General features: G+C 47.5%; 2 protein-coding genes across 10 annotated transcripts in view; one reads left to right on the plus strand and one right to left on the minus strand.

The window, feature by feature from the left end:
• Positions 1-13,583, minus strand: part of SAMD11 (sterile alpha motif domain containing 11) — a 180,895-nt gene that overhangs the window by 87,959 nt on the left and 79,353 nt on the right. The window lies entirely within an intron of this gene.
• On the plus strand, positions 11,781-12,104 carry LOC129344450 (28S ribosomal protein S33, mitochondrial-like). Its single transcript, XM_055001084.1, has one exon. It carries the CDS (start codon positions 11,781-11,783, stop codon positions 12,102-12,104), a length of 324 nt encoding a protein of 107 aa, XP_054857059.1.

A 13,583-nucleotide genomic window follows, 5' to 3' on the forward strand; every position in this document is an offset into this window, starting at 1 on the left:
CACTGCCATGTGTATTTATCCAATCTATTTGTTTTTTACCCAGCCCTTCTTCCAAGGAGCTCTGGGTAGTATGCATAATTTTTCCTCCATTTTATTCTGCTAAGTACCCTGTAAGGAAGGCTGATCTGAGAGAGACTAACTGGGACAAGGTTAAGCTGTGAAATTCATGGCTGGGGAGAAATTTGAACCTGGATCCTGCAAGGCCTACGCTGATACTCTGCTCACTGCAGTATTAAGCATTTTAACCACTTACGATGTCTCCCAGACCACTGGGCACATATGGAGGCACTGGCAAACTTTTTGCTTATTTATTTTATTTTATTATATCCCATCCCACAAACGGGCTCAGGGCAGCTACCATCAACAAAACATCAATAAATACAGTCTTAAAAACATATAAACCCAGGGCTCATTTCGAGGGGGAACACATGTCAGGTGGCCCCGCCCACCTGACTCAGCCATTTGGGGCCCTTTTTGTCCTGGATTGGGGCTGAAACAGCCCGGATCGGGCCTCTGACGGGTGGTGGATCACAATCCTGCTCAGCAGCGGCCTGATCCTGACCATTTTGGGCCCCTTTTTGGCCATTTTCAGCCCCTTTTTGGCCATTTTGGGCCCAATTTCGACCCTGAATGGCCAGGATTGGATCCAAAACAGCCCGGATAGGTCATGTCAGGGGGTGTGGCATATGCAAATCAGTTATGCCAATGACACATTTCCGGGTAATTTTTCTTCTTGACACATTTCCGGTGATGGCAAGAGGCGTGGTATATGCTAATGAGTTATGCTAATAACTTATGCTAATGAGTTCCTCCAGCTCTTTTTCTACAAAATGACCCCTGCACAAACCTATAAAAGTTATCATCAATCACAGGAATTCAATTCCAGGCATCATTAAAATACGTAGACCACTATAAAAGGCATACGCTCAAATTCTGCAGGGTCGGTTGCGGAATGGTACCAGAGCAGGACAGAAAATGGGGCATGGTGGTCAGGAAAAAAATGGAAAAGGGGACGGACGCCAGTCCTCAACCAAAGTCCCGGTGGAACATCACCATCTTACAGGCTCTGAGGAAGTGCAACAGAGCCGGCAGGACCTGAATCTCCAGCAGGAGTGCATTCCACCAGGCTGGAGCCAGAGCTGAGAAAGCCCTGGCCCTGGCCAAGGACAGGCAAACTTCCCTTGGGCTGGGGACCATCAGTAATTCCTTATCCACAGAGTTCAAGGCCCTGTGGGGAACATAATGGGAGAGACTCCCGTGGTTCCTCCAGTGTAGCCAGTGAAAGCTAACTTTACAAAACAAACTCCTTACAAGCATTAGGAATCAATCAAGTCTTTAACAAGGAGAAGGATAAAGAGGTTAATGGGCCAAGACAATTAACTCCCAAATAAGTCAGTATCAAGCCTCCTGTAGCTCAAAGAGGCAACGAGGTGCCTGTAGAATCTTGGTAGTCTTCCAAGCATTAATACTGATAGTGATAGGAAAGAAGGGTGTAATGTGGTGAGGGAAGCTTAAATACACACGGGGTTAAGGGAATTCCAATCTCTGCTAGGAAAGACAACAAGACCTACCAAGAACAGATCCTGAAACCAGAAATTAGGGCCAAACCAGATGTTACAATGGGAGATCAAAAAATGTATTTCTCTGCTGTTATTTTAACTTTACACTGAGGCTACGTGGGGTCCCAGTTTGTATCAGGGGGAATGCGTGAGGGGAGAGAGGGTTGACTCTATGCATGCACTATACATAGTCCTCCCATCTAAGATCAGAACCACAAGTAACAAAAGGCACAGGTTGGACACTTGCCAGCTTCCCTCAAGTTTTGGCGGGAAATGTAGGCAGCTTGGTGGAATGTTGGACAAGTGACAGTTGAAAAGTCCATTGGACAGCAGTCGGGGAGCCAAGCTGCAAGACCAGGACGCCTACATTTCCCATCAAAACTTGAGGGAAGCTGACAAGTGTCCAATCTGTGCCTTTTGTCACTTGTAGTTCCGCTCTAAGAGCAGAACCACAAGTGACAAAAGGCACAGATTGGACACTTGTCTGCTTCCCTCAAGTTTTGATGGGAAATGTAGGCAACTTGGCGGAATGTTGGACAAGTGACAGTTGAAAAGTCCATTGGACAGCAGTCGGAGAGCCAAGCTGCAAGACCAGGACACCTACATTTCCCATCAAAACTTGAGGGAAGCTGACAAGTGTCCAATCTGTGCCTTTTGTCACTTGTAGTTCCGCTCTAAGAGCAGAACCACAAGTGACAAAAGGCACAGATTGGACACTTGTCTGCTTCCCTCAAGTTTTGGCGGGAAATGTAGGCAACTTGGCGGAATGTTGGACAAGTGACAGTTGAAAAGTCCATTGGACAGCAGTCAGAGAGCGAAGCTGCAAGACCAGGATGCCTACATTTCCCATCAAAACTTGAGGGAAGCAGACAAGTGTCCAATCTGTGCCTTTTGTCACTTGTGGTTCTGCTCTAAGTTAACTAGAAGATTCCAATTGGTGCAAAACACTGCAGCATGACTGTTATCAGGAGCGAGCAGGAGCATGAATATCACTGCCATCCTGCAGTCACTCCATTGACTTCCTATCAGTTACCGTGCTCAGTTCAAAGTATTGGTTATCAAAGCTCTTCATGGCCTTGGCCTGGCGTACCTATGGGACCGCCTCCCTCCCTATGTTCCTCCATGGCAGCTTCGCTCATCTGAACAGGGTCTCCTGAGGTGCCAGGCTGCACATGGGCAAAATCAACAGCAGCCCATACACAGGCTTTCTCTGTGGTGGCCCCTAACCTGTGGAACAGCCTGCCTCAGGAGGTCAGGAGAGCCGCCACTCTCCTAGCTTGCCACAAACGATGCAAACCAAATTATTCAGAAAGGCTACTGTATTGTAGGGAGGGGCTTTGCTACCGTAGACTTCACCACTATGTTGCCTTACATACTATCTGTTGTTTTAAGTATGTGCTCCTATGTGCTACCTGTGCTTCATGTTGTCTAATATCAGTCCTAGAATTGCTTATGTTCTGTCTCAGCATTTCTCCAACTCTATATTGGATTCTTGCCAATGCTATGTCTTAGTAAACCTGTGTTTCCCCCCCCCTTATAGCATCGTTTATGAAATTGGCCTTGATACTGACCGTACTAATCTCACACTGTAATCCGCCTTGAGTCTCAGAGAGAAAGGTAGACCATAAATGACATAAATAAATAATAAAAATAAATGTATCAAATAATGCCATTTTCACCTCTGAACACTACCACCTCAGCTATTTGCCCCACAGGGAAAAATATACAGGCCTTGGGTATGGTGCCCAATCGCTGCATTCAGCCCCCGTTGTCCCAGCCTTTCTGTGACAATGAAGTCATCCAAGTCACTTGCCATATGCACAAACTGATTGTCTATCCACAAATTTGGGAGGCCCAGAAGATAAACAAGAGATGAAATACTATGGAAAAGCATTGCTTAAGGCGAAGAAAAAACAGAAGGTTTTGCTCACCCGCCTATCCCTTAACGATCCTTCCGCCACTGCAGGGATTGTATTAAATTTCCCTGATCAATAGAGTCACCATAAACCTGTCCCGACCCTCTGCCCTTCCTTAACATATAAAATAAAATCCAATATGCAAAGTCAGGAGTGGTGGCGGCAACAGCAGCGGCACAGACAGAGCAGAAGAGACACAAGGATCAGAAGAAATGGGGGAAAGGCATCTGTTTAAGCACCAGGCAAAAAGGCCAGATCTACAGAAACTATCAAGAGCAGAAGGTTCCAGGTTCAATCTCAGCATTTCCAAGCAAAAGGACCGAATGTGGAAGACCTCTACCTAAGACCCCAGAGAGCCACTGCTGGTCAGAGCAGACGATACGGACCTTGAGGAACGGATTGTCTGATTCACTATAAGGCAACCTCGTGTCCGCACAATTGCCAGTGCTGAACTGACAACATGAGAAGCATTCCAGAAAAGACACAGATAACGTTGTTCTAGCTTTGGAAGCTCCTTGCTGATAGGAAAGACTGCATCGCCAACACCACGTCTGAGCTATTTCATTCCTGGGCTGCGGATATGGGGGCAGGAGGGACCAGGCCGAAACCAACAGATTGGCAAGTGCATCACACACACACACCACACACACACACGCCTCTGAATCTTTTCAAAACCTCCATGTGGATGAGGAAGGAAGGAGAGATGACCACCAAGTCCTGAGGAAAAGGTTGGGAAGCTGTCCCAGCCTTAGCTAGAAGCTGGCTTTGGGTTGAAAGAAAGTCGGCTGTTTGCTTTGGCTCATAGAACTTCAAGGGTGTCACTGAGTCAAGCTAGCCCTTTCTTCTCTCCACAGCCCCATCTCTTTCCTACTCTGTTTCTCAGTCACAACAGAGAGTCTCTCTACATGAGATGCCTCGGTGCATGTTTGTCAAGTGTAGGGAGACGCAATGTTAGCCGGGAAGCGTAATTTAAAAAGACAGAGCTGGCAGAGATCGCTTCTCAGAGGGTTTGTTAATTTCAACTTTGCCTACCCAAAAGCTCTGTTAATTTCACCTCTCCAGTCTAAAACTGTGTGGGATGGAAACCTGAGGGCAGCGAGGAATAGAAATGGGCTAGAACTGCCTTCTGGAGCTGAGCTTGGACCTGGAGAGGTTATAATGGGTTGAAGTTTCCCTTCTGGCATTTCACAGCCCTTTCACACAGATCCAGTGTATAGCAGAGCCTTTACCCTGCCACCTATTCTGTCTGTTTAAACTATCCTTCCCAGCTACCATTGCATCTCCCAACACGTGATCTTCATGTGTCAGATGTCTCCTGTAGAGAGAGTGTGAAAGGATGTTAGGAGGCAGATAGACACAGCTGCTGCTGCTTCATCTATTGTTGTTGTTGTTGTTGTTGTTGTTATATCCAAAACACAATCAACAATAAGCAGAAGTCACATGTTGTTATTGATTGGCCTTGCTAAGTGGATACAAGTTTCCACCGGAGACTTAAGTATCAACCAGATATTGGCGTAATATGTACGCTTATTATTATTATTATTCCACCTTTCTCACTGGGGTCCAAGGCAGATTACTCATAAAACACAGATAAACTTGGGCCTTGTCTGTCCGTACCACGCATCGCATGCAACAGAATGTTCCTCCATCAAAATACATTCCCACACTTAGAAAACTAGCATGTCAAGGGGGGAGCCTTCAGTAAAGCGCGGCTGTGCCTGCCCAGCAGTATAGCCCAGACACAAGTTTACAACTGAGCTGCTGTCTGTAAGGCCCAGATTCAGTCCTCTTAAAATGCATTTCTTTTCTCAAAATCTTTGATGCCACCTTCCCAATAAACCTGCAAGGCAGATTAACATTAGCCCTGAGCAGACATTCAGAACACACATACAACAGGGTACCGGGTGGAGGCTGGTTCTCCCCGCCCACCGCGATGTGCCTGACGTTTGTGCATTGGGTTTAATGTTTACATAGGGGCCTCCGAGCATGCAACTCAGTGCACCTAAGCATGCAAGCTATGTGCCTCGATTTTGTGGTGTACAGGATCATGCAGTTGGAGCAATGCCCAATGCATGAGCAGCAAGTAAAGGCAAGAGGGTGCCCCAGGGGCAGGCGGGTTGGCCCGATCTCAACCCACCGTGGCGCACATACTAAACTTCCGCATAGAGTTATTGATGTGATTTCACAAAAGGTTAAAAAGCGATCTGCACTAAGCACACACACACACACACACACCAAAATGAATTCCCAGCAGAGGACAGACTTGCAACGAAATGTTACCTTTCCTAAAACTGACAAAGAAATATCCCGACAACTCCACTGAACACTATCAGAGATCCCATCGTCAGATTCTTAGGTCTGCCCACACTGGGCACCGCAATGGAGGGAAATATTTCCATTATTAGGCATTAACATCCAGTTTTAGGTGCATTTTCAAATATTAAACATTACATGGGAGCCACTTAGGCTAGAGAAGAACTTCCTCACCCAAATGGGGGAATGTCTCCCCCATGGAACCAGCACCCGTGTGATTGTCCCCTCATCAAGACACGGCTTCTAGCGATGAGGGATCTACTCGTGAGCAAGCGCCTCCAATAAAGCTGGAAAAGTGCTTTCAGGGCATCTCAGACCCCTGAGCATTCTGGGGCAGCTGGTTTGTTTTTCTTCCCTCCTTCTCTTCTTCTCCAAGCCTGTCCGTGCCAGAGTGCCCGAGGGCAGCTCAACGCCAACTGGATTGCCGCATCCAGACTCATCACACACAGGCTACAAATCAAATGCGCCAAATGGAGCTACATCATGCTCCGCTCTCCGCTTTGGTGGGTCCATTATATCAACAGCTGACAGGCTCTGTCCTCCCAATGATACAGTATCATCAAAGCTTCCAGGAGACAAGATTGGACAGGACTGGGTGCACCGTGCTCATGCGCACATATCCCCCAGCACACTGACCAGTGACACCAGTGTAAACTGACCACTCCTGGTGTTATGATTGGGCATACATGCTTTCTACTTCACAATGCTCTGTAGATCCCTCCTCAATGTTCAGATACACATGGTTGGACAGGGACCTCCTCCGCCAGAGAAAGGATAATCCACAACCTGCCTTTATCATCCTACTTTAAGATGGGCAGCCGTGTTAGTCTGTCTGCCGCAGCAGAACAGAGCGAGAGCCCAGCAGCACCCATAAGACTAACAAAATTGGTGGTAGGGCGTGAGCTTTCGTGCGTCACAGCTCACTTCTTCAGTTCTGAGCTGTGACTCACAAAAGCTCCTACCCTACCACAAATTTTGTTAGTCTCATAGGTGCTACTGGATTCTCGCTCTGTTCTACCATCCTATCTTATTTATAAAACTCATAAAATCCCCCCCCACCCACACACACACACTAAGCAGCAAAGTTCAAGGAAGATTGCTTTGCACAAATACATCCACTATCCAAAATGAATGATTTATCAAGGCCTGGTTAGAGTTAGACAAAGCCAGGGCTTTTTTTCTGGGAAAAGAGGTGGTAGAACTCAGTGGGTTGCCCTCGGAGAAAACGGTCACATGGCTGGTGGCCCTGCCCCCCCCCGATCTCCAGACAGAGGGGAGTCTAGGTTGCCCTCCGCGCTGCAGCGCAGAGGGCAATCTAGACTCCCCTCTGTCTGGAGATCAGGGGGCGGGGCCACCAGCCATGTGACCATTTTCAAGAGGTGCCGGAACCCCGTTCCACCGCATTCCCGCTGAGAAAAAGCCCTGAACATAGGAGCCTTTGGTTCTCTCTGCTTGGCAAAAGCCAAAGTCTCCGAGAAGTCAATCCTACTAAATGCAGAGGCAGATGTTAGAATGCATGTTCCCTTCTGTGCTCCAAGACCTGAATACCCACAACCAAAGGAGCAGGATGCAGCCTCAGATCACCCTTCCGTTTCCCCACAAGTTCATGCACGCTCTCTGAATTAGAATTATAACACCAGAGAGAATTCCCTTCTCTGTATACATGAAGCCTGTGTGTGTTTGTTCATTCTTACCCAAGACCCTATTTCAGTACCAAATGACTGCTTCTTTTTCAAAAGCAGACCTTCTTGCTGAAATTGAAAAAAAGAAGGGAGCGCTATTCTTCATGCATTGTTTAAGTTATTTAACGATGAGGAAATGGAGGCAACGAATCAGTCAGTGCAGCCTAAACGAGAGCGAACACCACGGGATGGGATAGACGCATAAATCAGCAGGAGGACACACCAAAAGGAAAATAATGGCTCTTTTATGGGCGCCATTAAAAAGGGAACCCGTCCTGGCCTATAAATACTGGTGTTTTGCTACGCTGCTGGCAATATTCAACAGACGCTGGTGCGTAATCTCTGGGCTGCATGAAAAATCTCCAGGACAGTTTGATTAGGCTTTTTAAAGAATAAAAAACCCAGAAAACGAATCTCACGTTAAGAACACAAGGATCTCCACTTATGACTGGAGGTTCTTCACGTCAAGAACTTCTTTATCTATACATTTTTATCCGACTCCATCTCTAGGGAGATCAGGATGGCATATGTGGGCCTCCCCCACCATACTATCTCCACTACAACCTTGACCATTTTCACACATCTTTAAAACAGTGCAATACTCACGTGATTTCTGACGCACCATCGTCACTGCCTGCCTCTGTTTTGTGGCGTCAAAAATCGCACAAGGAAGCCCAGCGAGTATTGAGCTGTGTGAAAATGGCCCTTGCAAGGTAGGTCAGTTGCGTGGGGATAGTTGGCCATCCAGAGAGTTTCATGACAAGGTGGAAATTTGAACCTAGGCATCCTAGCTCAATGTTCTAACCGCTACTCAGGGCTTTTTTTCTGGGAAAAGAGGTGGTGGAACTCAAGACCGCACAATGACGCCACTTTGTGTCAGCTGGAACAAGGAGGAGTTTCTTAAAGTTTAAATTGCCCTTGGTGAAAATGGTCACATGGCCAGTGGCCCCGTCTCCTGATCTCCAGGCAGAAGGCAATCTAAACTCCCCTCTGTATTGTTGAAGGCTTTCACGGCCGGAAAACGTTGGTTGTTGTGGATTTTCTGGGCTGTATTGCCGTGCTCTTGGCATTGTAGTTCCTGACGTTTCACCAGCAGCTGTGACTGGCATCTTCAGAGGTGTAGCACCAAAAGACAGAGATCTCTCAGTGTCACAGTGTGGAAAAGGTGTTGGCAGGTCATTTATATCTACTCAGGAAGGTGGGGTTGGGCTGAGTCATCCTGTAAGAGTTTCCCAGGGTGTGGAATGCTAATGGAGGGAGGCTTCACTGTATCCTGGGGAGGTTCTTTTGCATATGGATTGGTGCTTGATATGCTAATCTTCTCTGCAGGGCTATTGTAGGGTATACAGTCTTTTGTTAGCCTGGTGTTTTTCAGGACTAGAAACCATGCTCTATTCATTCTTAAAGTCTCTTCTTTCCTGTTGAAATTGTGCTTATGCTTATGAATTTCAAATGGCTTCCCTGTGCAATCTGACAAAGTAGTTGGAAGTGTTGTCCAGTATTGGAATAGAATACTATAAACTCCCCTCTGTCTGGAGATCAGGGGGCAAGGCCACCAGCCATGCCATTTTTAAGAGGTGCCGGAACTCCGTTCCACCGCGTTCCTGCTGAAAAAAAGCCCTGCCGCTACTTAAACACAGGCTCTCTTTGTAGCTACCAAAAGTCAAGAAAGGTAAAATAAAAGGGGCTAGCAAAAAGCCTGTGTGGAAGTGTGTGTGGAAGGCCTTCCGCCTTTTCTGGGTAAGGTCAGAAGACCAGAGTTTCAGAAGTTTCCTGTGGACAGTTAAAACAGAGCTATCACAGGAAGGAGAAGTTGGCAATTGATTGCAAAGCTGAGTGCTTATTCGCTGCCAGAAATGCATCATAGGACTGGAGAGGCCCTGCGCTGGAGAAAACACATGCATCAGTGGTAGCTGTTAAACCAAGACAGCTAAACAGAAGCTCAGCATTTGGAGGTAGTCTACCACTGAGCATGAGATGCTGGGTAACAGGTAGCAGGAGAGGTAGTGGGGCCTTTGTACTCTGCTTGGGAACTTATTAAGGACAAAATGAGAGAGAGAACAATGGATTCAATGGACCTTGATCTAATCCCAACAGCGCTCTTTGGAATCCATGTTAGTTCATTTTCTACAAGTTGCTCCCACTGCATGCAACTTCCTCCTAGAGAGCCTTCTTGATTCAAGTACTCCAACTTTTAGGCAGCCACTGAGATCTTCCTCTAATGCTGTGAACCAGAGGCAGATCATGAGAGGGGAGGGCAGGAAGGGTGACATCAGTGCTTAGTTCTCGTGGCCCCTTCTTACATGCCCAGGGTAATGCTGATTGCCATCTTGGGGTCAGGTAGCAGTTTTCCCCAGGCCAGTTAAGCTGGGGATCCTGACGGTGTTTTGCCATCTTCTGGGCATGCAGCAGGAGTCACTGGGGGTGTAGGGGGAGGTAGTTGTAAATTTCCTGCACTGTGCAGGGGGTTGGACTAGATGACCTTGTAGGTCCTTCCAACCCTACGATTCTTCCAAAAAGAATTTAGCATAACATCGATTTCTGCTGATTGCTTCAAAACATCTTTGTCTATTGCTCTTACACGTGGTTGTTAGTCGCCCTGAGGGCCTGGAGGATATGCAGGACAGGACAGAAACACAGTCAACAACAATAATAATCAGTTGCCGCCCTAATTTCACTGAAAGCTAAATCTGAGAGTTCCTCGCCAGGCTAAGCATGAGGGAAGCCAAGATAGTTTGGTAAGCGTCGCCAAGATCCTCTAGGAGGATCGTCACATTTTTAGAGCAAGGTTGGAGTTTGCCTAGTAACGCTAAAGCAAATAGGTCAATAATCTGGCATTTCTCGGCACAAAAAGTTCATCCGCTTCCTTGCTGTCTCTTTCTTAAATGTTCCCCACGGCTCAGAACATTCTGGCCACTCGCTTAATTTTTTTTTAGAAGCACAGATGAAGCGGTCAAGCTCTTGGCTCGCAGGGAAGCTGGCACAGTTTGCGTAACTGGAAGAGCATAATATTCTCCGTGATGGATGTCGGAATGGGTTGAATGTAAAGCCCCCTCCCACATCAGTGTGTCCTTTAAACCAGCCTAGCTTTAACACTCGCAAGGGAGGCTAACTTCTCTAGCCTCACGTTTTCATTCAAATAGGCTTAGCAGCCTCCCTTTTTGCTGGGTGAGGGGCGTTAAGGAGAACAAGCGGGCTCCCTCTTGGCCTTGCTTTGAGCCCAGCCTGCAAATGGAAAATGTCTCCATCAGCCAAGCAAGGCCATCCTCTCCAAAACACCTTCAGCAGGTAAAACCAAGACCTCTGAGTCAGCCAGAAGAAAGGAAGGTGAGCCAAATGAAGCGGACAGCTCACCTTGATCCAAGCCCCCTCCCTCCCTCCCTCCCCTCTTATCACCTTGCAACGCACCATGACAAAGCCTCCCTAATTGCTGGTTGCACAGCCAATACCGTTCTTTGCCAGACAATGGTGGACAGAACATACCCAAAAGGATAAAGCCTGAAGATGAGCAACTCAAGGATTTGGGTCAAGCTCTCGCGTCTTGAGATCAAGTGGCTAACCAGTGAGCAGGGAGGGCGTGAGACCACAAGGAGGGAATACGTTGCCAAGCAAAACTGTGTTTCAACATAGTCATAGATGCAGAGGAGTTAGCCGTGTTAGTCTGTGTAAAATAAAAAAAAAAAGGTGCTACTGGACTCTTTTTGTGTTTCAACAGTAAGCAAGTACTGCAACCCACAAACAGCTGTGCCAGTTTCTCCTCTGACATGCCTGGATCAGCCTCAGGCAAATGAACCCAAGCGAGAGAGAAGGTTCCGCCTACTTCTTCCGCCTGCTCCAGTGACAAGGCAGAGATGTTGAAATATTGGAATTAAGATCTCCACTAGATTCTGAAATCCAATGGGCCGGACTCTACCCGATACCCGCTGAGCAAAGTGTATTTATTTATTAAAATATTTATAATCCCACATTTCCCTTTGGCTCAAGTCTGCAGCCTTCCTACAGCCTAAAGAGCCTTCCTCCCAATTAAGCGGCTCTTCCTTCGGAGCCATCCACTTTACGATACGCTGAGATGAGATGAGACCCCTTCTCTTTCCCAGCAACTCCATTCCTAACTACCCCGCCTGCCTGTGAGCTTGCAATGCCACAAGATACATGTCTCTTTAGAAATTAAGGAGTAATGCCGCTTCCACTTTGGAGATCTTGTTTCGCCCAAGTCTTCAAGACTCAACTCGCGCTCCTGTCTGGGGAGGACTGCATGGGTAGCAGTGTGGAGCAAGGAGGGCACACATGTGCCCTGCTAGCCCTCTGAGATGTCCTCGAACCTTTCCAACTACGCCTTACAAATGGCCTGCCTGAGTGCACGGATATTTGGAGAGGTTGCTCGGCCCACTGATAGGCAGTCCATGAAAGTCGTGAAGCTGCTCAGTGAGACGCCCATGGCCAAGCGGAAGGAGGTCTACGACCGGTATCCTCCCCACAACATTGACTCTGGCCTTAAGAGGAAACTTCACTTCTATGGCCTCTACAGAGATGAGCATGACAATTTCAAAGATGAGATGAAAAGACTGAAGAAACTACGTGGGAAAGGGCTGCTGAAGAAAGGAGAAGGAAAGAGAGCGTTGAAGAGAGAATAGCTTTCCCCCTGTATTTAATAAAGCATTTTTGTTAAAAGACTCAACTCTCAGAGACTGAAATTGGACATCAGAGTAAATGCGTATTTGCCACTGAAAATAGGAGACTGGGTGTCTAGTTCCCCATGCAGTTAGGGAAGCAAGCCACGCAACATCGCTACGATGTGTATTTCCTCAGCTCTGCTTCCACATCACGGGATAGCAGTGAGAGTCAGGAAATTCATGACATGGTGACATCACATCACACGTTTTCCTAATTGGAAGTTACTGCCACATGAGGGTTAGCTAGACATGTAGCTGCCACTTTCTGCAGCACACGCACACGTCCTATAAGGGCCTACTGCAAGCTACAGAGTAGCTCCCCTTGCCGTCTAGGGCATTCCGTCATTGCCAACGAGTTCTTATTCAATCTCTGTCTTCCTCTTCTCTCAGTCTTGATACATCTCGACAGCCAGCCCTCTACATCTATAGACCTACATTCTCCTATACCTCTTTGCCTTCTGAAGGGCTCTTTGCATCCCAAGGAGACATCTGTCACTCCAAGCAGAAGAAGAAGAACTGCAACTCCACATCACAGAAGCAGCATGTTTACAATGGGGGGGAGGAGGAGGAGGAGCACATCAAATGCTGCCAACTGAAGTTCCAGGCCATGCATAAGAATGAACAACAGAAGAGGAAACTCCAAAACAGTAAGTTGAAGCACCAGGCTTTGCAATAAAATTTAATCTGCTCAGGTCTGAACATCATCCATGCAAGGATAAGGACGCTAGGGTCGATTAACTGGCTCCATACATATTTTCTTTAAAAGGCAAGGAATGAAACCCCATAGCCGAACTGCCTTCCCAGACATTTGGGATTAAGGGGCAAGGTGTCTGGTGTGGCTCTCTTGTGAATCATGCAACATCTCTTTTTTGAAACTAAGCTCTGATGAGCTGGGCAAATCCACAGCGTTAATAACTACGGGACCTAAGCTAAGCATTCTCCAGTGGAACACAGAGGCTGGGTCCATGAAGCAGGCTGTCTTCTCTTCCTCCTCCTTCTCATCTTGGATAGCACCAGAGCTTTTTTTCAGCGGGAACGCAGTGGAACAGAGTTCCGGCACCTCTTAAAAATGGTCACATGGACGGTGGCCCCGCCCCCTGATCTCCAGACAGAGGGGAGTTTAGATTGCCCTCCACACCGCCGAGCAGCGTGGAGGGCAATCTAAACTCCCCTCTGTCTGGAGATCAGGGGGCGGGGCCACCAGCCATGTCACCATTTTCGCCGAGGGCAATTTAAACTATTAAAAACTCCCTCCTTGTTCCAGCTGACCCAAAGTGACGTCATTGTGCGGTCTTGAGTTCCACCACTGAATTCCACCACCTCTTTTCTCAGAAAAAAAGCCCTGGATAGCACCATTGGCAGACACTACCTTTGAGGGTGGAATAAGGCCCAAACCCCAGCTGAAAAACACACTGCACAAGGGCACTGCAGCAACAGACG

The sequence above is a fragment of the Eublepharis macularius genome, chromosome 17 (assembly GCF_028583425.1).
Source record: "Eublepharis macularius isolate TG4126 chromosome 17, MPM_Emac_v1.0, whole genome shotgun sequence".
In the NCBI taxonomy this organism is placed as follows: Eukaryota; Metazoa; Chordata; class Lepidosauria; order Squamata; family Eublepharidae; genus Eublepharis; species Eublepharis macularius.

What these genes read in the sequence shown, in the direction of transcription:
- LOC129344450 (XM_055001084.1), top strand. Translation starts at nt 11,781, where the DNA reads ATGTCCTCGAACCTTTCCAACTACGCCTTACAAATGGCCTGCCTGAGT.